General features: G+C 43.4%; 2 protein-coding genes across 3 annotated transcripts in view; one reads left to right on the top strand and one right to left on the bottom strand.

Annotated features, from left to right (window-relative positions):
* Positions 1 to 24,031, top strand: part of WDFY4 (WDFY family member 4) — a 298,615-nt gene that overhangs the window by 225,077 nt on the left and 49,507 nt on the right. The window lies entirely within an intron of this gene.
* The window catches only part of LRRC18 (leucine rich repeat containing 18), a 30,455-nt gene continuing 6,613 nt past the window's right edge, over positions 190 to 24,031 (bottom strand). The window contains exons 3-4 of one of the 2 annotated variants that reach the window (XM_025397646.1): positions 4,069 to 4,909; positions 190 to 951 (exon numbers count right to left, since the gene is read on the bottom strand). In XM_025397646.1, coding sequence (XP_025253431.1) covers positions 930 to 951; positions 4,069 to 4,832 — 786 coding nt within the window. In that variant the 5' untranslated portion in view covers positions 4,833 to 4,909 and the 3' untranslated portion in view covers positions 190 to 929. Of the gene's footprint in view, positions 952 to 3,925; positions 4,913 to 24,031 lie in introns of those variants that run through there. The other variant, XM_025397647.1, reaches the window with a different exon arrangement.

Genomic DNA, 24,031 nt, shown 5'->3' with positions numbered 1-24,031 from the left:
TTTATTTTTTGTTTTTTCCTGTTCATTTCTCTGTTTTCTTTTTCCTGCCTACCTATGCACCACTAAAAGATTTGTTAAAATTCTACCTTATCTATAGTATTTTTTAGAATATTTTTCTATATAACTTTTTGTATAAATTGGAGTTGCTTGAGGTGTCTTAGCATTGCTATAAAGGAATATTTAAGGCTATTTATAAAGAAAAGAAATTTATTTGGGTCATGGTTCTTGCAAGCTGTACAGGTGCCAGTGCCTCCTGGTGAGGGCTTTAGGGTATAGGTATGGTGGAAGGCAAAGGGGAGCAGGCATCACTTGGTGAGAGGAAGAGAGAGAGAGAGAAGAGGGATGTGCCAAGCTCTTTTTAACAATCAATTTTCAACAGGATCTAATACAGTGAGAACTCACTCATTACCAAGAGGATGGCACCAGGCCATTCATGAGGGATCCACCCCCATGACCTTCCATTAGGCTGCACCTGCAACACTGGGGATCAAATCTCAACATGAGGTTTGGAGGGGACAAATGTGCAAACCATGTCAGTATGTCATACCTACACAAACATCATAGTCTACTGGCATCGAGATGTACTAGTCTGAGTGAAATGTAGAGGCAGTAAGCCTTTTAAGTCTTAAAGTCTTAAATATTTAGTTGTCTATAATATATAATCTGTAATTTTCTTAAATTTTTTCCTCTATATACATTTTTAAAACCACATCAAGTATTTCCCAAAGTCATTTTCACATGCAGATGAGCTAAAGCTAAGGGAGGTGAAGTGAATTTGAGAAGCAAGTCGGATACTTGGCTAGCTCCGGTGAGCCTGGTTTCCAGAACATCTCACTTGTCACTCTGTCTTCTCCTAACTGGGGGCTTCTTCTCTTCAGAGTCGTTTATTCTGTTAGCTGAGTAGTCTTCAAGTTTTTGCCACAGCTACTTTAGGAAGATGTTGAGCGTATTCTGGGGATGGAGACAAAAGAGGGTGAGGCAATTGCTCCAGACCACAGAGGCAAACACAGCAAAGGCAGAGGTCACACCAGCTCACCAAGGTCAGGATGGTCAGGTTAGTGTGAATAGGGTGTTTTTTTGTTTGTTTTGCATTTGAGGAAAGAGAACCCCCAAGGCTTTCCTATGAAGTATCTTTATGCTTAATTCAATTTATAAGAAGTATTTTAGAGCATGAAGGAACACCAACATCAAACCTTTTCCTTGGCAGAAAAAGAAATAGGATGCAGAAGATGCCTCCTAACTGGTGTCTATCTCCAGTCTGCTTTGTCCTGCTGCCAGCATTTCTTGGCTAAAGAGGTGTCTGACTTGAACACATTGAGGCAAACCCAGCCCACTGCCTGGGTATGTCTCAATCCTGGTAAAGTTAAATGCACCTGAAACTCCTTCCTGAGATGTGTGATAAGAGGGAAAGCATGATAAAGCCCCAGAGCAAGGCTGGAGTGAGTGTCAGGCCAGCCAAGCAGTTGGCAGCAAGTAAGGGTGTTGAGGACCAAGCATGGCAAGGAGAGTGCTGCAGTGGGGAACGGAGGATGTGGACGGGCAAACCCTAAGGCACCAGGTGGGATCTGTAACCTTGATGTTTCTCTTAACTTCTCTCCTTTGTTGAACCTTTTGAATACCTAAGGAGGGAAAATTAATTCTAAAGAAAAAGTGTCTGAAGGGGGAGAAACTGAAATGGAAAGTCTTCATGTAGCTATCCAGCACTCTGTCTCGATCATACGTCTCTGCATGGACTCTATACCTTTTGGGTCAGAGAGGAAGTGACTGAAATAGCAGATTGCCTCCCTTGTGGACATGTCCAAGACCTGGCAGGCTAGTGGTGGCTCCTATACCTACAGCATGGTGTCTCATCACACATGTCTCAGACACGGTTGCTCCCCTCAGCTTCAGAAGGGGTTCTCATGAGTCATTTCGGACATTAGGTGAAGAGAAAAATGTGAAGGACAGGGCTCAGTGCGGACAAGGATGCCGTGAAATGGGTTCTCTACTACATTACTGGTAGGCATACAAATGTATGTAAACCTTTTATGAGCTACTTGATGGCAGGTATCAACATTATTGTTAAAACACACCCTTTAACACAATATTTCCAATAATGAGGCTATGCCAAGGAAATAATTAAAAATATTTTAAAATGTTTTAGTTATATAGGCTCTCATCACAAGACTATTCCCATCAGTGAAACCTGAAAATAAAGGTACAACAGTAACTTATAGTTATGTATATCTACAAGAATAACTATCTTGCAGACGTTTTAAAGTGTGGTTATTAATACCAGGTGACAGCATGGGTTTCAAAGCAGGACAGAAATGACAGGAATGATATAATTTTAACTATGTATAAAAATATATACAGAAAAATAACTAGTAAGGAACTCTGCCAGCATTGCAGCTGACTTATACTGTGGAATGATGGATGCTTTAAGCTACTATATTTAGTAGTATGTTGTGGTTCTGTTACTTCTACAATGAAAAACATTTAATAAAGGGAAAAACTAAAATGAAAATTTTGAATCTAGCTCTCCCAAGGTTTTAGAAACATGATAGGGTTGTCGTAGCTAAGCAATACAAGAGGAAATAAGCAGCAAGGTGTGAAGAAATGAAGTGTGCCGTGTGCTGTGGTTGACAATGTGAGGAGGAAAGAAGTTAATACCACTTCACTGATGGATGCCTCTTGGTGCTTCTCATCATCCAGTCAGCAAACTTGCCACCAACATAGGAAAGTCCTGGGGGAGAAAAGCCTCCCTCAAGGTATCATTCTTGATTCATTTCTTTTATGCACATGAAGGTGTGAGAGTGTGGTACACAGTGAGGCCAGAGAAGGTTCTCAGCTATTGTGAGGATTGACTTGGTTGCTGTCATTTTCTACCAAAAGATATAGCACAACTGGCACCACTGTTCAAAGTAGTATTTCAGCTTTGCAATGAACCAAGTTATGGTTCTAGAAGAGAACTGGCTTCTGCTGAGTATGTTCTCCATGTGCTGCCTGTTTTAGAGGCACAGAACCCTTGGAGTTAGGTATAGCATTATTTCCACTTCACGAGTGAGGGAACCAAAGCTATGTTAGGTGCCCAAGGGGATGCCAAGTCATAAGCAGAGTTGCCATGGACCTAGATCTGTCCAACCTCAGAATCTTTGCCTTTTCTCTCTGCCAAGCCAGCCCTGCACATCCACGACCGGGATCTCCTGAATGCCTCAGACAATGGTGCTCTGCCCCATCTCATTTCAGTTACTCTCTCCACCAGCTTGCACCAGGCAAGCCAAGCTTTCTCCGAAGGGACACGGCCCCTGCACCTAGCACAGTGCCGAGTAAGGTGTTGATTTATTGAATGCACCAATCCATACTTGCCACCATTCTTTCCTTCCTCCCATGAGGGTCTGAAAGAACACTGAATGTAATAGGATGGTAGTACAACTTCATTCATTCACAGCCAGTCAGAGGTCTGCAGATTTAGCCAAGAAAGCTCCTAGAGCAAGTTGTGCAAGCTCAGTTCAGAGAGAAAACATTGCTTTGGGCCCAGGAAGCTATCTGCCTATCGATGCCTTAATAATAAAACCTGCCCATTTCTGTGGCCCACCTCTGTCCCCTACCCAACACGAAGTGCTCATCTACTTTCTTACAAACTCATGCTCTGAGATTCCTTGCCTTTGAAGCCCAGACCCAAAACATTTCCACTGAATAAACTTCACATTTGGGAGCTGGTGGTGGGTTCTGAAATGCCAGCGATAGTGAGTGTGTGGGGGCATTAACTGCCTAGGCCACAGCGGTAAACAAGAGAGATCTGGGGGTAAGAGTAGGATGGACATGGACAGCCCCTTCCTGACTCACTGTGCCTGTATTTGTGAGTGTGTGTGCAGAGGAGGGAGAAATGTGTGGAATGGCAAGGAACCAAAAGCCCTTCAATCAATACAATCACGCGCTGAGGAAGTAAAGAAAGGAGTTTTATGGGCTTGGCTGAAAGAGCTGCTGCAGCCACAGGAGAGCCCTTGGTTTCCTGTGGATGCAGCCCACTGCCCTCTTCCCTCCCTCTCTCTTTCCCTTCTGCCTCAGGGTCAGGGTCCAAGTCACCTCCAGTCTTCCCAGGAGTCCTTGGCCATAGAATTGGGCGAGATCAGATTGGGAAAGATGGTCTTTCTCGGTGTCGTCATGGCCATGTTCTTGATTCTATTCAGCTTGTCCCGGGCGTTTTGGCATTTTCTCAGGCAAGCCGCACACAGATCCTTCTCCTCCACCACATACAAGTTCTCCAGCCTCCTGATGGAGTCTATGAACGTTTCCGACTCGTCTGGCTTTGGAAAGGGGTTCCGCTTTATGTTGAGCTTTTTCAGCTTGGGGAGCTTAGAGATGCTCACGGGGATGTTGTTCAGTAGGTTGTCATGGAGCCCTACCTCATGGAGCTCCTTCAGGGCCCCCAGCGTGGTGGGCACACTGTCCAGGTGGTTCAAGCCTAGGTTCACAGTGCGGATGTTCTTTAGTTGCTTCAGCTCCACGGGCAGCCCGTTGCTGGTCAGCCGGTTGTTGCTGACGTTGAGGTAGAGCAGGCTGGTCATCTGGCCAATGGACTCAGGCAGCTTGTCTATGTAGTTGCTGTGCAGGTCCAGCCACCGGAGGTTCTGGAACTTGGAGATGGAGTCAGGGATCTTCCTGATCAGATTCCGGCTAAGGTCCAGCTCGTCCACGTCGTTGAGGCGCAGAATACACTTGGGGAAGGTGGTAATTCCCATCTTGCTCAAGTCAAGGCGCTTTTTCCCATCAAAAGTGATTTTGATGCAATTCTTGGCCACCTTGAGGGTGATCTTCTTGCCCTTGGGGCCTTTCTCACCCTTAGCCATGTTCTTTTAGTAAGGGAGTGTTAGAAGTTGGTTGTTCTGATTGGATAGTGACCAGTGTGAGGAAAAATCATGAAAAACTGCTGAAAGATAAGAAAACATCTGGTTAGGAGATACCAGAGGGCACTGGGCTCCCCCACGTCATGATGCTTTGCTCTCAGTGGTTTAAAAAGCAAGAAAGAGGATTGCGGAGAGAAGTCAGGGCAAAGTGGACCCAGCCCAGCCATAGATTGTCAGCAAACTGTGTGCCTTCTTCAGACTTTGATTTTCTTGGATGTTAAAATAGGAGGTGTAGGGTCAGCCTGAAGGACACTAAATGTCCCTCTAGCTGTGCCATGCCCTGACTTATAAATCCTCTCCACTGTCCCAGACTGTCACGTACCCCACACCCAGGGCCATGTGTGTGTGTGTGTTCTTGGATATCTGTCCCTTCCTAGACCCCTGCTTAAAGCTAGGATTTCCTTAAGTTATCATACAGGCTCTTGGGGAGGGACTGAGTTTTCAAGCCAACATAAGCCTGGATCTTAGAGAATAAGGTGGGTACTAAGACTGACTGCTCCCATCCCTCTTCTCCTCATGGACCCAGAGGAACTAGTGAGGTCTTGGCTACAGTGCAACAGTTGCCATGCGGAAAAGCCTGTTGCTCAGCCCAGGGGTATCAGGGTGTGCTATTGCTGGGCCCAGCAGCACCACAGCTCCCCATCATGAGCACACAGGGGAATGAAGGGTGCTGGCAAAGCTCATGGAGAATGCTGCCTTTTCCATCTCCTGCCCCTTCTCTCCTCCTCTCACATCCTTCACACTGAACTTCAACTCCTCTGCACAGAAACTTGATAAATGGCCGTGACTGCCATAGTGCAGGGAAGCAGAATGTCAATATGATATGATGGGGATTCTGTCTTCTGCATGCTTGACTTAGAAGTCCAACTCTACTCTACTCAGAATCTTCTTAAATTCTCTGTGCTTGTGTTTTCTTATTTGTGAAAACAGACGCCCTTACAGAGCTCTGAGGGAGCGTAAATTATCTACTATAAAGCACTTATAACAGTGCCTGGTGCATAGAAATAGCTTGATTAATGTTAGTTATTAAAAATTGCTACACACATTGTTTCTAATCCTCAACAACAAGATCCACAGCATTACCCCTATTGTAGCGAGACCAAGGCTCAGAAGTGAGGAAGGTCTGCAGCCAGGAAGAGGATGCAACTCTTTTTCTGTTTGGTTCTGGGACCCCCTTTTCTTTTTAATAACTCAGTGCCTCCTGCTTGCTGATTTTTTTTTTCTTTTGGACCAGGATTTCCAAACCAGGCAGAAGTATGCCCTTGGGAGACACAAACTTGCATTGCCTCTGTTCCCTGCAGAGATGGGCAGGGAGAGGTGCTCTACAGTCTCTGTACTTCATCACCTATACCTTTTATTAGAACCCAAGTTGATATAGCACATGAATATTGAGCAATCAGGCTGCGTGGGGATATAGTTATATGTTTTCGTCACCCAGTGTCAAAGGGAAATGTATGCAAGCCTGTCTCACACCTACTGTAAATCCCACTGTCACCACTCACAGCTGAAGGGTCAGAGGGTCCTACCCTGTGAAAGGCCTGATGAATCACAGCCCCTTGGAATAGATGGTGGTCTCCACAGTAAACCAATGACAGTTCTTAGCTCTTGGCAGCATTGATGTTCATTTACACAGGCCTTGTAAGCTCACCCTAGTTTCTCAAAATGGTGGACTCCCTATTTTCGGGCATAATTGGCTGGTTTCCAGAGCCAGCACCATGTTCACCAATATGGAACTGTCTATATCATTCAGCTCTGAGAAACCAGATGGGATAAAGCAGCTTAAAAAACAAAGTGGAATCCAAGTCCAGTTAAGATTGGGTATGCTCACTTGATCCCACCAGACTCCTGAAAGCAAGTAAAGCCTAGGGCACAATGCACAGAGACACTCTGGGGACTCTGAGATAAGTGATATCAGGCAGATTGGAGAAGAAATCCATAACTCAAAGGGAAGACCAATCTGGCCGCAAGTTTCCTGAACTCCCTTTTCTCCCCTCAACCATTTCTCTTGTTTTGGACTCAAGGGCAGCCCAGAACATAAAACTTTGCACCAGATAAGGACATAAAGATTTCTGATTTCCAACAAGAACCTCTCTTTCTGGTCCAAGTAACAGGAAATGGATTTTTAAGGGTCAGAGACAGTAAGGGAAATCTGTTTTGTGGTCTGTTTTTTGTTTGTTTGCTTGCTTGCTTCTCTCCTGTCTCATCCCAGGCCACCCTGTGTCCCTGGAGTCATCCAGGCAGGCACCTAGAAGTTGGAAGAAGAGAAGCATTGTCTTTGACTAAACTGTGGTCCTCAGAGCTGGGGAGCTTGCTTTGTTTTCTCTACCCTACTGCCACTTGGCCCTAGAGGCAGAAACAGTTGCAAGAAGTGTGCAACAGATTTAGAAAACAAAATCCAGCCAGAAGACCAAGAAGTAGGGGGAGAAGAGATGCTCCTGAGAGCCACAGAGTTCAGACAGATTGCAATGGGGAAGAAATTCAGGAAAAGTGATTCCGAAAGTTGTATAGCAACTGTGGACTTGCCCTGAGCTGCCTCTGTTTAAAGGCAGAGGTGATTTCTTCATTGAGTGATCAAAGAGTACATTTACACAAACCTAAAGGGAATAGCCTACTACAGACCTAGGTGCTTTTTAAAAGTAAAAAGTCCTGCTTTAAAAATGTGTGTGTGTGTGTGTTTGTGTTTATGTGTATGTGTGTATATAGCCATGTGCTAGATAATGATGTTTTGGTCAATGACAGATTGCATATATGACAATTGTCCCGTAAGATTATGATACTATAATTTTACTTTACCTCTTCCAGGTTTAGATACATAAATACTTACCGTTGTGTTACAATTGCCTATAGTGTTTAGTACAGTAACATGCTGTACAGGTTTGTAGCCTGGAAGCAATAGACTAGACCACGTAGTCTACCTAGGTCTATAGTAGGCTATACCATCTAGGTTTGCACCCTTTGATGTTCACACAATGATGAAATCACCCAAGGATGCATTTCCCAGAAGGCATTCACATCAGGAAGTGACGCATGCCTCTATCTCTATCTCTGCTGATAACTATACTTACACCTGTATCTCAGAAAGAGTGGAAAAACAGTTGTGGTACAGAAAAACATTTGAAGGAAAAATGGCTGAAAACTTCCAACAGTGATGAAAAACATAGAAATTACAAACACAGGAAGGAAGCTCAGCAAACTCCAAACAAGATAAAGAAATTCACACTCAGACACATAATCAACCTGCTCCAAATTAAAGAAAAAACATGAACGCTGTCAGAGAACAATGACACATCACCCACAGGGGAACAGCAATAGAAATGACTGCAGGTTTCTCATCAGAAACCACAGGGGCCAGAGGTGCTGGAAACATCTTTTTTAAAGTGCTGAAAGAAAAGAACTGTCAACCCAGACTGTGACAGTATGCTTTATAAATGAAGGCAAAATAAAGATATTATCAGATGAGTGAAAAATAAAAGTTTTTGCCACTAACTAAGCTGCTGTAAAAGAAATGCCCAAGGAAGTTCTTCAGGTGAAAGGGAAACTGTGCTAGAGAGGAACTCAGAACTTTTAGGATAAAGGAAGTGCAATGAAAATGCTAAATATCTGAGTAAATGTGGAGGATTTTTCTCTTCTAAATACCCCTAAAGTATGTATGTGATTGAAAGAAAAGTAACACTGTGTGATGGAGTTGTCAAAGTATGTAGATGTCATACATAAGACAACTACTACATAATGGGGAAGTTAGCGAGACCTATATGGTGGTAAGGGTTTTACACTGCTTTTGAAGTGGTGAAAGATTAATTCTAAGTAGGCTGTAAAGTTAAATATGTGTATTTTAATCCTCAGAGCAATCACTAAGGCACTATATAAAAAGATATAGTAAATAGTAAAAAACTAAATATATAAATGCGAATAAAACCGAGTTTAAAAATTCAAATAATACAAAAGAAGGCAGGAAAAGGGAACAGAGGGGCAAACAGAAAACAACTATTAAAATGATAGACAAATCCAAACAAAGCAATACTTACATTAAATGAAAGTGACCTACATGCACCAATTAAAAGACACAATTATCAGGATAGATTACAAAATAGAAAGACCCAATTGTATGTTGTCTATAAAGAAAATATACTTTAAATAAGCAACAGTGAGTTGAACTAAAAGAATGTAAAAAGACATACCATGCAAACACTAAAGGAAGGATGTAGTGACTTTATTAATGTCAGATAAAGCATATTTCAGAATAAGAAAATTTACCTGAAGTAAGACCATTACTTATTAATAAAATGAGCATTTAACCAATAAGACAAAAAAATCCTAAATGTGTATGTACCTAATAGCAGAGCTTCAATTTAAATGAAGCAAAGACATAAAATTGAAAGGAAGAATGGATAAATTTACCATTAGAATTGGAGACATCAATACTTGTCTCTCAGCAGTCAATAGAACAGGTAGAGAGAAAATCAGCAAGGAAAAGGTTTTCTCAACCTTGGCTCTATTGACATTTTAGACCAGATAATTATTTGTTGTCAGCAGGGGTGGGATGGCGACAGGGCTTGGGGGAAGACCTGTCTTGTGCATTGTAGAATGTTTAGCAGAGTAAGGCCGGAAGATTCTACCCACTGGTTGCCAGTAGCTGCCCACTAGTTGTAACAATCAATAATGTCTCTTGACATTGCCAGATGTCCACTGAGGAGCAAAATTGCCTGGATATGAGAATTGCTAGTATAGAATAACTCACTATTACCACCAACCAACTGAATCTGACATGTATAAAGCACTCTACCCAGCAAATGCAGAATACAAACTCTTTTCAAGTACATATGGAATATCCACTAATACAGACTATATTTTGGGTCATGAAAAAAGTCTTAACAAATTTAAAGAGTTGAAATTGTACAAAAAAGTATAAGCCGGTTCTTTGAAAAGATTAATGAAACAGATAGCCAGACTGACAATTTTTTAAAAAAAGAAAGAGAAGCCAAATTACAAATATCAGAAGTTAAAGGGAGGATTTGCTAAATCCCACAGGCATTAAAGGGATAGTAAGAGAACAGTACAAACAACTCTAAAAAAAATTAAAAAAAAAAAAGGAACTGGGAAAAGATCAACTAAAAATTACTAAATATTTGTGAAGGAATGAAAACCCAAATAGACCTCCATTTATTGAAGAAATGGAATTCATGGTTGAAAACCTTTCAAAAAAGAAAACCCGAAGCCCAGTGGTCTTATCGTTAAATTCTATCAAACATTTAAAGAAGACTGTCTTGGTCCACTCAGGATACTAAAACAAAGTACCATAGACTATTTGGCTTGTAAGCAACATAAATTTATTTCTCACTGTTCCAGAGGCTGGGAAGTCCAAATCAAGTCTTTGACAGATTTGCCATCTGGTGAGAGCATGTTACCTGGTTCATAGATGTTTTCTTGCTGTGTCCTCACATGGTAGAAAGAGAGCAAAACAATTATCTGGGGTCCCTTTTGGTAAGGGCATAAATCCATTTATGAAGTCTCCACCCTCAAGATCTAATTTCCTCATGATCTAAATGCCTCACTTTCTGATACCATCACACTGGAGATTACAGTTTCAATACAGATTTTCGGGGGACACAAACATTCAATCAATTGCAAAGACATACTAGCAATTTGATATGATTTCTTTAAAAAAAAAATAGAGTAGAGAGCAATTCTCAACTTATCTCAACTTCTGATGTCAGCATTACCGTGATGTTAAAATCACACAAAAACAATATAAGAAAGAGATCTTCAGATCAATATTCTTCATGAACATAGTTACAAAAATCCTCAACATAGTATTAGCAAATTGAATTCAGTAACATGTAAAAGGAATATAAATGACAACCCAAAATTACTTAATACTTGGGAGTCAGGTAATGTAACATACCATGTTAACAGACTAAAAAGAAAAAAAAAGATCTTATCAATTGATGCAGAAAAAACATTTGACAAATTTAACATCTTCTAGTGATGAAAAACTCTCAGCAAACTGGTAACAAAAAGGCCCTTCCTTATCTGGCTAAAGGACATCCACAAAAAAGCTAGAGCTAATATCATACTTGGTGAAGGACTGAAGGTTCTCGTCTGAAGTTTGGGAATAAGACAAGACAGCACACTCTCACTATGTCTGTTCAATATTACTTTGGAAATTCTAACCAGTGTAAGAATGCAAAAAATAAAGGCATACAGACAGAAAAGAATGAAATAAAACTGTTCTTATGCACAGATGTCATGATTGTCCACATAGAGAATCCCACAGAATTTAAAAAACAGTCTTGGAACTAATAAATGAGTTTAGCAAGGTCATAGGATACAAGGTTAGCACACAAAACCCCCATTGCATTTCCATATACAAGCTATTAACGATTGGAAACTGAATTATGAAAAATAATAATGCTCCAAACAATAAAATACTTCTATATTTCACATAAGTAACCAAAATTTGCAGGATTTTTATAATGAAAATTATAAAATGCTGATGTAAGAAAGCAAAGAAGATCTAAATAAATGGAGAAACATACCATGCTCATGAATTGGATGACTTAATGTCAACTCTCCCCAAATTGGTCTAATCAAAATTACAGCAGGATTATTTACATATATGGATGAATAGATTTTAAAATTTATATGAAAGGAAAAGAAACTAGAAATGGAAAATAATTTTGAAAAATAATAATAGAGTTGGAGGATTATGCGTCCCAATTTTAAAATTTACCATATAGTTACATCATGTGGTATTATTGGTGATGGGACAGGTAGATAGGTCAATGGAACAAAAAATAGAGTCCAGAAATAGATCTACACAAACATGGCCAAATGGTCAATTGATTTTTGACAAAAGGTCAAAGGATGTTCCATGGAGAAACAATGAACTCTTCAACAAATGGTGTTGAAATTGATTATTTATATGCAAAAAATTAAACCTTGGCCTGATTAACTCACATTAACTCAAAATGGATCATAGATTTGAATGTAAAATGTAAAACTATAAAACTTTGAAAAGAAAATGAAGGAGAAAATCTTCATGACTTTGAGTAAATGCAAAAGCACAATTTACAAAAGATGGTATTAACAAGTTGAACAAAATTAAGAGCTCTGTGAAAAAAAATGTTGAGCATGAAAAGACAAGCTACAGACTGGAAGAAAACAGTGCAAATCATATATATCATAGATATCTGGTATCCAAAATCTATAAAGATCTTTTCAACTTAACAGTAAGAAAGCAAGCAATACATTTTTTTAATGTCCAGAAGATTTAAAGATACATTTCAATATAGAAATGTACAAACACAAAAATCGATAGTGCAAAGTTTTGGCAAGGAGATACTATAACTAGAGTTCTAATTCCTTGCTGATGGGAATGCAAAATGGTACAGCTTCTTGGAAAACACTTTGGAAATTTCTTACAAAACCATATAGTTATTATATCATCTGGCATTTCCCCGACTAAGTATTTACCCTAGAAAAGTAAAATTCCATGTTCACACTGAAACCTGTTCACATGTGTTTATAGATGCTCTATTCATAATTGCCCCAAACAGAAAAATAATAAATGTCCTTCAATGGGTGGATTCCTAATACTGTACAGTAGTCTCCCTTATGTGCTGTTTCCATTTCCACATTTTTAGTTCCCCAGATTGGAAATATTAAATGGAAAACCCCAGAAATAAGAAATTCATACATTTTGAATTGCTCACTGTTCTGAGTAGTATGAGGAAATCTCAGGCTATCCTGCTACATCCCACCCAGACTTGAATCCTCTCTTTTTCCAGTGGATTCACTCTGTAAATGCTAGCTGCCTGTTCATCACTCAGTAGCTGTCCTAGTAGTGAGTAGTGATGCTGGTAGCTCAGATATGCCAAAGAGAGAGAAGCCTTAAAGTGCTTCCTTTAAGTGAAAAGGTGAAAGTTCTTGACTTGGGGAAAAAAACAAATCATATGCTGAGGTTGCTAACATCTACAGCAAGAATGAATCTTCTATCTGTGAAGTTGAGAACAGTATATTGTTGAAATTGTTCTATTTTATGATGAATTATCATTGTTCATCTCTTACGGTGCCTAACTCATAAATTAAACTTTATCATAGTTTTCCTATAGGAAAAACATAGTATATTATAGTGGTTTCAGGTATTCAGTGGGGGTCTTAGAACATATAACCTGCAGGTAAGTGAGGACTGTGGTAATGGAATACTACTAAACACAAAGTCTACTGATACATGCAACCACTTGGATGAACCCTAAAGTATTTTGCCTAAGAAAAAAGTCTCAAAAGTCTACATGAATGGAATGATTCCATTTATGTGACCTTCTGAAAAAGCCATAACTTTAGGTGCAGAACAAATCTGTGGTTGCAGGGATTAGGGGTTGGGGAAAGGCTTGACTAGAAGGGAAATGCACAAGTGAGTTTTCTGGGTTGGTGTCACTGCCTGCACCCCCACAGTGATGGTGGTTACATGAATCTGTACCTCTGTTAAAGCTTAGAGAACTGTACCCAAAGAGGCAATTTTACTGTGTCTACACAGTAAACTGTTTTTTAAAAAACTTTACAAAATGGTTGGGACTCCATATTCTACTTCTGTTCCTCTCACTGTGCCTGCTGGCTCGTCTCACGTTGGAAGTCTGTGATTTTGTTACGGCCCCACACAACCCAGTTCTGCCCCTGCAAAGGCATCCAAATAGGTACCATCTGGGCACCACTGTGGTCCAATGTGTATGTCTCCCTGGTGTATGCACCAGGGGGATGTGTTCCACAGGGAACAGCTGTTCACAAGCTGGCATGTCAGAAAAACTGTCTGCTGTGCTTGAGTTGAAATCTTCATTAAAAAGAGATGAATTGAGATCAGGGAAGTCTATGCACTCATCTGATGTTTATCAATGGCTTCTCCTCATGGTAGATTTGCCAGATTTAGCAAATAAAATTGCAGAATCCCCAGTAAAATTTGAGCTTCAGATAAACAACAAATAGTTTTAGTATATATATATGTATGTCCCAATAATTGCATAGTTCTGTATTTTATTTGGCAACCATATCCCATGGGCCTAAACAATCAGTAAATTTTCATTTCTCTGTGGTCATTATTAGTCCTTTGGGACTGATTTAAGCTAAGTCCATGTGCTTACTCAAGCATTCATTCATTTGTTCACTCACTGTATGAGCATATTGAGTGCCTACCATTTATCAAGCCTCTGAGCAACACAGATAAACAGTAAACAGGCCCGGTCCTCAGGTTGAAATAGTTCAAATCTAGATCCTCACTGATTCTGGCCACCAGAATCCCCTAAACACTGAAAACCTGGGCTGCCTTTTGGTTTTCTTCTACTATGTAAGATAAAATTCAGCTCAGGGAGTCCAAACACACTGAGCATGGGTTAGAAAGCATCCTGGACAGGAAGGGGTGTTTCCAACAAACGGGAGATCCAGCCAGTTGGGCCCAGCTGTGCCTGCTGCCCACAGCCCACCCACACTGTGAGAAGAAGCCCTCCCAGCTCTGATGAATGGTGATGAGCAGCGCGGAGCTGGCTGCAGAGAACTCCTCCATTAAGGAGCCTCTCTCCAAAGGGCCCTTTGGCTCCAAGCCTGCCCATTAATCACCTCAAGGTAAAGTGAGGGCTGGCTGGGATAATGTACTTCACCTCCCCAGGGAGTCTGGGTCCCTAGGCAGCCCTGGGGCCAGATGGGGCATGGTGAACTTCCACCCTCTCTGCTCTTCTCCCTGGGGCCACCCGACCCTGGCAGGGACCCTTGTTCTCAGTTATAGAAGGCGGAGTGTGTTGTGTGGCTCAGGGTCCATCCTGACCCCCTAAGCTGCCCAGTACCACTAGAAGCAGACCCAGTGCCAGAAGCCCCATCTCAGAGCCCCCAGAGACCAGGGATGTGCCTTGTGTTATCCAACTCTATGTAGCCACTTCCTGCCCAGGGTAAGAGTTGGCAAAAGAAGGGAGAAACAGATGATCTTTTGATCATCTGTTTCAAACTGGCTAGATGGCCTATTATAATTTCATAGAATTCTTGAAATGTCAGAGTGGGATCAAGCCACACAAGGGAAGCTGATAGTTATAGAGAGAAAGATGTAAGTGCATAAGCAAATAGATGGGTGAATAGACAGATGAATGGATGTATTTATGTGTGGTTTGATGGATAATAGATTTCATTCCACATGAACAGCTTGGCAGCTCAAATATAAGAGGTTTCTAAATGTACTGTGTCTTTTTGTTCTTGTACAATTGGTTTTTATACTTTGGAAAAAGTGGACCAGTTGGTTTGACTTTAATTTCTAATTAATTTTTTCTCTCTAGTCATTGTGAATCAAACAGCATGGTGGGACACCCCATGGATATCTAAATTAAAAAAGTAATGGCAACCAATATATTAATGTCATCCAAATATTTGCAAACATTTCCAGTTGTAAGACCCTTGTCATTATGATACTAGAATTTGTCTGGTGCTTCACACTCACGTATCTTTGACTACAATTTTAAGTAAGACTGACTTTGTTTCTATATATCTGACATCCCTAAATAGCTTGCTAACACAATCTCACAATAATAATTTCATTCTTTCAACTGACCCATTGAGATACAGGATAGACACATGGAACTGAAACCCCCAAAGACACTGACGTTTCACAGCCAGTGTTTGGGACTAGCTTTATAGGAAGTTTCATGTCATGTGGATGAGAAATATCTTTTGCTTGTGGGTCATCTCTTAAGAGGAAATGATACAAACTTCCCTCAACAACTCACTCATTCAAAAGTAACTGCATTTGTCCTCTCTCCCGACCCTTATATTTACTGGTCATGTAACAGGCCAGCTCACGTAACTGTGACCTCCCGAGTGGCTTCAGATCACTCTCTTTGTCCTCTGCCCCTTCCCAGGATGGTCATGCTCCCTCTAAAGAGAGGCGGAGCTGTATCTTCACAGATGAAATCCATGGGAGGTGGAGACCTGCACTGTCATTCTGGGTCCTGTGTCTGTAATGGGTGTGTTGGGAACCTCTGGGCAGGCCTCTGAAATCAGCACTAACTTTTGACTTGGGCATAGCTTAGAGAATTACCCCTTGTCCAAAGATCATTCTGGGCCAGAAACTGTGTACTGTGCTACTTGCTCTGCAGTGTTACCTGGATTTAGGAATATAGCTTCCTTGGGGGTATAAACATAAAGTGTTTTTGTTTTTTCCACTAACTGCCCCAATGTGAGCCCTGCTTCCCTGTGGGCAGAAGGACAGATTGCTAGAAAGGGACAGATTAGAGGTACAGAGATGACAGTGCAGCTCACAGCAATAGCTCCACAACACTCTGGGCAGAGCTGATGGAGGGATGATGGCAGGAGAGATGCAGAAGCAGGGGCTGGAATCTTACAGGGACTCCACAGGGACTTTGGGGGGACTTCTGACATCAATTTTGGAAATACTGTCAATGTCAAGAGCCCCTCTCTATCATTCACTCATGGTATCAAAGTAATTGCCTCAAACATGCTGCTGGGCCCTTCATGTATGTTTAATCTCCGCAGCAACTATGCAAAATATCAACCTTATTTTTACAATAAGAGAATTGAGATCGGAGAAGTTAAGTGACTTCCCCAAGGTCACACAGGCAGCAAAGAGTACAGTCAGAGTCAAACCTTGATGTGTCTGATACGCAAGCTGGTGTACAATCTTTCTATACACAGTGCCACCTCTCTCTCTCCTCCCTCTGTTGCCTGTGCTCCAGCAGTAGCAAATGCCTCATCCTGGGGGTACATTGCTGGCCCCCACTGCCTCCAAGGGGAGGAAGCCATCCTGGAATCCTATGACTCTCAGGCTGAAAGCCACACCCACTTTTGCATAGGAGATTAAGGAAGGCCACTGGCCCCCCATGGCCCCAGGCCTCAGGAAGGGTGTTCCTGTTTTGCTGGAATCTCTGACATTGGAACCAAGGAATGTCAGAGTCCCCAGAACTCTGGGTGATGAGACACTTGCTCAAGTCCATTCTAATTTGGCATGGATTGGCCTGGGAACTGCAATGTCACCCCCTAGAGAGTCTGCTAAATGAAGAATGGTGTGCACTCTGGCTGAAGCAGCCAGCCAACTCAACAGAGTGAGGAGACAGAGAGGCAGCCTTAGCCAAAATCCCTGCAGAGGTTCAGTAATGCAGATGTTCCACTGGCCTTTTGGAGGAACTGACCACAGGCAAATAAGGTCCCTGAAGAAATCGCTTCAGTGTGACCCATTGCCTGCTCACTTCACTGTCCAGGGGCCCATGTGCAGGATATTCATTTTCATAGATGTACCATATATATGTGGGTATATATCTAAATATGTACAAATAGTATGAATGTTACTGATATTTTAATGGCATTAATAGAGTCATTTAACTGTAAGAGCTTAGCAATTGGCAATGAAAGAGAGAAAGAGAAACAGTTTATGGGGCACGCATAATGCCACGAGCCAGTTCACTTCATAGGCATGTGTCCCCAAGTGGGTGGCAATGGAGGCAGAACCTGGCTGTTTCTCAGTTCCTCCAGTCCCTGCAGGCCCAATGCAGTGTGAACGCCTTGCCACATGGAGTGTGAGTCAAGAGTGCAAAGACACAGGATTTTCATGTAGCATCGCCCAGGGACATCAGTCAACTGCATTCCCTGGTACTCACCAGAGAGGCAGTGACCTCTTTGCCCTGGAGGGCTGCAGGCTGCTGTAGTGCCCCTGTATCAGGGGTGGCTGTATGCAGACCACCAGAAGTTTGATTTTTACCATATGAGCTCACTTGAAAGTCTAACCTCTCATAAGGTACTTCTGCTATTGCCAAACAGCGGCTGTCTCTATGTGCTGGTCAAATGATGCTCCCCAGCACCCTCCCCGCTGCCTCTACACATCCTCAGAACCACGCTAAGAGGTACATCATGCCTGTGTCTTCATAAAGTGACATCTCCTTTGCCATGTCAGTCATCTGTACCACTCTCCTTTGTGGTAGGAATATTCCTCCTATTCTGGGTGGTGTAGGGAAGGAAGTTGTATGAGGAGTTTGTCCAGCTCACACAGCCACCTTATTCCAGCACTTCTGTGGGGTATGTTCTTCCCATTACAACAAAACTTCCATCCCCATGCCTATAAAGTAGCAAACGGAGTGTCTGTATAAAAATTTCTCAGGTTCACTTCATTTGGCAATTATCTGGTTAATTTGATCAACCCAGCTCTAAGTGTCTTACTGGGATATTATGAATTTATAGCTTTGTCTGCCCCTAGTATTATTTACTTCTCTATCCTTAGCACCAGCGTGGCTCTGCACATGTGCTGCCTGGAAAGCCGTTAGCTGTCAAACTGTCCCCTTTCCCCTAGCGGATAATAAGAATTCAACTTTTATTTGGAGCAAAAGTTCCCAGGAGGTCATATGGCCCAATAACAAAAGATTATGATTTCTTATTGGTTTAATAGCATCTATTTTGTAATTCTGGATGTACTCTGTTTTAATTGGATTTGTTAAAGGAACAAAAGGGAATAGGTGGCTTACAATTAAAATAAAATATTAAGATGATTAGTGTAACAGACTAGAAATGCCTTGTTCATCCACCCTACGTTCAAAACACACAGACCAACCTCAACAGAAGCAGAAGTCAAAGAACCAAAGGCAGACCTGGCCCCTTTGAAGCCCATGAGGTGAGCAGTGATTCCATTCCACCCAATGTGCTTTAAGCGCTGCCATTGCCAGACAGGTGTTACTCTGTTTTCTCCTCACAGCTCCTCTCCTCCCGCAGATTAGGAAACTGGGCCTCAGAGAAGCAGCTTGGCAGGGGAAATGTGCCAGGGCTTTGGCTGTGGTGGGTGTGCCCAGCCCCCCGTTTACCTTTCCCATGACCCTGGATGGTCTCCTGAATCCCACAAGCTTCAGCCTGAACTCCTGTAAAGAGGATGTAAAAGTGGCTGCTTCCCCAAGGTCAGGGGAGGGCAATGCATGGCCCTTGGAGGCTTTGGTTTTGACGTGTGTGTGTGTTTGTGTATGTGTGTGTGTGTGTGTGTGTGTGTTGGCGGGGGTTAGCACAGGAGGCAGCAGCATGGATGGGACCACACGACTGACCAACTGGGGAGCCCGGACTCCACGTGCCAGCCCAGTAGAAACCCCATTCAGACCCTGCAGCCCAGTGTCCTTATGGACCGTGACCCCCGCCTCCCTGAGTGCAGGCTTCAGTTAATTTATCCTGGGGGGCCAAGAGGACACATTGCTCCTTTGAGCTGCACAGGCCCCCTTGTATCATGCTGGGGCATCTCCTCACGTGGAATTCTTTCTGCACTGCAGACCCTCTAGTTCTGGTGAGAGCCCACTGGCGACACAGCCCAGAGTCCACTGTAGCACCCTGTCTGCTGCAGGACAGCTCGCAGCTCTGCGGCAGCTTTGCTGACCACCTACCACCTGGGAAGGTGTGAAATGACTGCGAAGGAGAATGCTGAGGGTCAACTCTAAGGACACAGTTGAACTTCCCATGGTCCTTTGAAGTCATTCACTCATCAACAGTATTTGTTGAAAACCTGCTATGAACGAGGCACTGTTCCAGGCAGCAAACAAAGTGAACGTCCTGCTCACATTCTAGAAGAAGAATCAAGCAAAAATAAGATGATGGATGTTAGAAAGAGTCAGGATAGGCCGGGCGTGGTGGCTCATGCTTGTAATCCCAGCACTTTGGGAGGCCAAGGCGGGCAGATCACAAGGTCTGGAGATCGAGACCACGGTGAAACCCCATCTCTACTAAAAATACAAAAAAAATTAGCCGGGCTTGGTGTCAGGCGCCTGTAGTCCCAGCTACTTGGAGAGGCTGAGGCAGGAGAATGGCATGAACCAGGGAGGCAGAGCTTGCAGTGAGCGGAGATCACGCCACTGCACTCCAGCCTGGGCAACAGAGCAAGACTGCATCTCAAAAAAAAAAAAAAAAGAAAGAGTCAGGATAGAGACATAGAGTAGAAGAGAGAAGACTTGGAAGATGTGCTTTTTTAGAATGGGGAGGCCAGGAGGGCCCTCTTTGGGGCCTGAGCAGATGATACCTGAGCAGAGATCAGAGAAAGTGAGAATTCAGGCAGAGGATTTCAGATGGAGGAAACATCCAGTGGAAAGGCCTCATTGCAGAGAGGAGGGGATGGACAACAAGAGGAAGGAGAGGAGGAGGACAGAGGAAGAAAGAAGGAAGAAGGAAAGGAAGGGAGGGTGGGAGGAGGCACAATAAAAGGTAAGTAAATAAACAGGAGAAACCCAGCCCTGAGGCTGGTACCAGGCATGGGGTTGCACTGGACTGATCTCATAGCCTCTGGGCTCCAGCAGGAAGCTACCATGTCCTGGACCCCATACTCCAGGCCAGTGAGTGTAGGCATCAGGGGGCAGTGGAAATAGCCCAGGCATGGGAGGAAGTTGATTGAGTGGGTTAGAGGCTGCCTCTGCCATGTGCCCCCTGAGGGCCATGGCCAAGCCCCTTGCTGCTCCTCTCTGCCTACACTCATCGTGCTGGTCTACACTCACTGCCTTGGGGTGAGCCCACCTAGTCTCATTGCTTTGAATATGATCTATACACTAACAATTCCCCAGTGTTTGGTTCTTGCCTGGACCTTGCTCCCCAATTCTGGACTCACTTAGCCTACTGCCTACTTAGCATTTCTCCTTGGATGATTTTAAGCATCTCAAACCCTGCCTGTCCCAAACCCAGCTCCCAGTCAGCTGCTCCACCACAGCCTCTTCCAGCTGGGCTGACAGCCTTGGCCTCCTGTGGACACTCAGGGCCCAAACTGTGGCATCAGACTTGACACCTCTTCTTCCATCCACCCCCAATTAATAATGCAGACTGACCTTCCCCCACACACTGATGCCCCTTATTTCTCTGCACTTCTCCTCCATAGCATCTGGCATCTAAATGTAGTTTATGATGCATTACTTATTAATCTTGCATTTACTATCTATCTCTTGTTCTCCTCCCCCACCTACCCCAGGACACATGGCCTGTCTTGTCCACTTGTCCATCTCAGTTCCTAGCACAGAGTAGGCCCTTGGTCAATACTAGTTTAATAGACACATTCTAGGTGCTTCCAAGGTCAATCCCGATTCCCATGCCCTCAGAAAGGGTCTCAGCTCTCAGCTTTGTCCCAGATTCATAGCTGAGAGTCAGCTGCTGCATAATCAACTTGACTCACTGTTTTTACATGTACTGTTAAAGGAGTTCCAGTACATGAATACGTTTTAAGGGAGAGGTCCCTCGGGAAAACTCAGGTTATCATTTGCACACAAAATATTCGTTGGTCACTGAGTGTGTACCCTCTTGGAGACAGGGATGCTTTCCAAATAGACGCAGATGATGGCATGATGGATTGTTTGACCATGAGAACAAGTGCACTAGGGGGCTGGAGAGTGGTCAGTAGCATCGCACTTGAAGCCACCTTAACTGGGTTAGGCCAAGGCGGGAAGCATGGGAGCCAAGGCAAAGAGACGAGATGAAGCAAGGAAACGGCTGGTACTCTGAGAATAGGTGGGACCAGGCTATGGAGAACACATAGAGGACACTTCTAAGAATCTCCCTTCAGGAAATAAGAATAAGACTTTTGATAGAAACATGCTTATGATGGTGCCATTTAAAATAGTAAAAAAAATTAGAAACAACCCAAATATCTAACAATAGACAAGTGATGAAATAATTACCGTGTAATCATAGAATGAAATAAATAATAAACAGAAACTAAAACAAAACAAAACATTATTTTCCAAAAGTGTCAAAAGGCAAAATGCTGAAGATGTCATGTTAGTGAAAAAACATCTGTCCGTGTAAGCCCTGTGTTCTCCGGCGCACATGCACCCCCACACCCGGAAAAGAGGAGAGAAAGAGTGCCAAGAATATCAGTAACGCTGCTCTCTGGAGGTGATGGTCCTGGGCTCTTTTTACTTTTCTTCTTATACGTCTACATAGTTTTTAAATGCTCTGCGACAGATATAAAATCTGTTTCTAACCAGAAAAGAAAGTTACAAACACATATTCACACACATGCACGCACACTCACACTCCAAACACACACACACACACACACACACACACACACACACACACACACACACGATTCTGTTTCCTTTCCTATTACCTGAATTCAGGAGAGGACAGGGTGGTGGTGGGGGTTATTCACTGGAGCTGGATTTGCCTGGGGCAGTTGCAGATAAAGGATACCTGAGAGGTGTCCCTACCTCTGCAGACACAGGAATTGGGCAGCAGGTTGACAGTCTGGTTGCCTGAGGCAGCCAGTGCTGTCCTAGGTCATCTGTGGGCACTTTATGCTGTCACAGTGGAATGCAAGAGGTGGCCACTGAGAGTGGGGGAGGAGCAGGCAGCCCAGGGCAGCTGTTCCTGTTTCCCTCCAGAGACACTCTATCAGGGACAGCCCACCCTCAGCCAGCCACGGAGGGCTGTGCTATAAACGACACGTGGCCTCTTATGAGCGGGTGGCCCGTATTATGGTGCAATGTAGGGAGGAAACGTCAAGCAGAAGCTGTACTTTCTCCCTGCAACCTCCAACCAGAGGTGAAGAACTTTGGGAAGACTGGCCTACTTTTTGAAAGAATGCTTCAGATTAGTGGAGAAAAAGGGTAGTTTGGGCTCACTGCTTGCATGGAAGACCCTTGTCTTTCAGAAAATGCTGCAACGTCTAATCCTAAATTTCTTCTGCAGAAACTTTTCCTAAATTCAGATTTCCTTTCCCTCCTTGAATCTTTATCAGGTTTATTTGAAATCATGACTGAAGCACTTGGCATTGCCCCCAATAAGAGAGATAGCTTTCCTTAGGACTTTGTGCAAACAGACATAACTATTGCCAGGAGAGCTGAGAATGATGTGATCAGGACAGGGCAGCACCCTGGCAGCTTCCAGATAGGATGGCCACCCACACATTAGTCATGCCAGCTATCCCTTTTTTTCCTGCTGTGCTTGAAAAGGCAGGTGGGTAGGCTGCAGGGAGCGTAGGAGCTGTGAGGCAAATAGAAGTGAGCCCCGCTCCCCTTCATTGCCAACCCAGGTTTAGTCCCGTAACATGCCTGAGCCCAGTTTACTGCTCTGCAAAATGGATTGGTCAATTGCTCGTTGTTTGAAGAGCGAATGAGGTGATAAAAATGTTAGGTGACCAGTGTTCAGTGAGCACTCAATAAACAGTCATCTGGCTTCTACCACCAGAGGTGGATGCTAGTGGGGAATGCTGGTGGAGTCACCAGACTGCACCGTCTCCATCACCTCCCTCAAACCAGCTGCTCTGGGCCGCTCCCCACTGGTCAGGAATCTCAGATGGAGGAGTTGGAGAACAATCTTTGCTGATTCCCAAATATGAAATCTTTGCAACCTTTCAAGCACTGACAAATTATTAATAATAACATTACTAGTGATTACAGAAAAAGAAATATAATAATAGCTACTTACAGATATAATTATCCCTATACTCACTTTTAATCTCTAGAGCTGGCTAGAGTCCAGTCTCCCCATTCATTTGTCTGTCCAGCAATTCCTACTGGAGTTGTACTATGGGTCAGGTCAGTGGATATGCAGTGAGCAAAGCTATACCTTTGTGTTTGTTATGAAGCTACCGTTTCAAGAGACAGCAAATAAAGCAAAACAAAAAAAAAGACGGAGACAGAGAAAAAAAAAGAGGGAGAGAGAGGAAAAAAAAACAAGGAGCATTGCATTTGGTGTAAATGCTCTGCAGATAATAATAGCTGATGATGTGACAGAGAATGCCGAAGTCAGACAGGGCATATTGGGGGGGGATGTTGCTAACTCAGACTGAGGTGGGTGAGGAGGTCCTTTCTGAGAAGGTGACATCTGAGCTGTAACTAGAATACTAAGAAGACGCCACACTGAAGGATTTTGGAAAGAATTGACAGGAAGAGGGTGTAAGCTGGAGGTCAAGGAGGGGAAGGCGAAGAGCTGGGCAGGGGCAGCGCAAGGTGGGCCATGTGCTCATGGGTAGGGGACAACATAAGGCCCTCTAGAAGGATGACGTTGGCTGTAGGGAAGCAGCAGAGGCAGGGAAGGAGAGTGATGGAGACAGGCCAGCTGCAGGCAAGAGAGGATGGGAGTCTGTGCTGAGGGGCATGGCGGAGGAGGAACCATATGGATCCAGGCTCTGTGGTGGAAGCAGAGTAGATGGAACA

This window comes from Theropithecus gelada, chromosome 9 (genome assembly GCF_003255815.1).
Source record: "Theropithecus gelada isolate Dixy chromosome 9, Tgel_1.0, whole genome shotgun sequence".
In the NCBI taxonomy this organism is placed as follows: Eukaryota; Metazoa; Chordata; class Mammalia; order Primates; family Cercopithecidae; genus Theropithecus; species Theropithecus gelada.
This window is presented reverse-complemented; position numbering and strand designations above follow the sequence as displayed.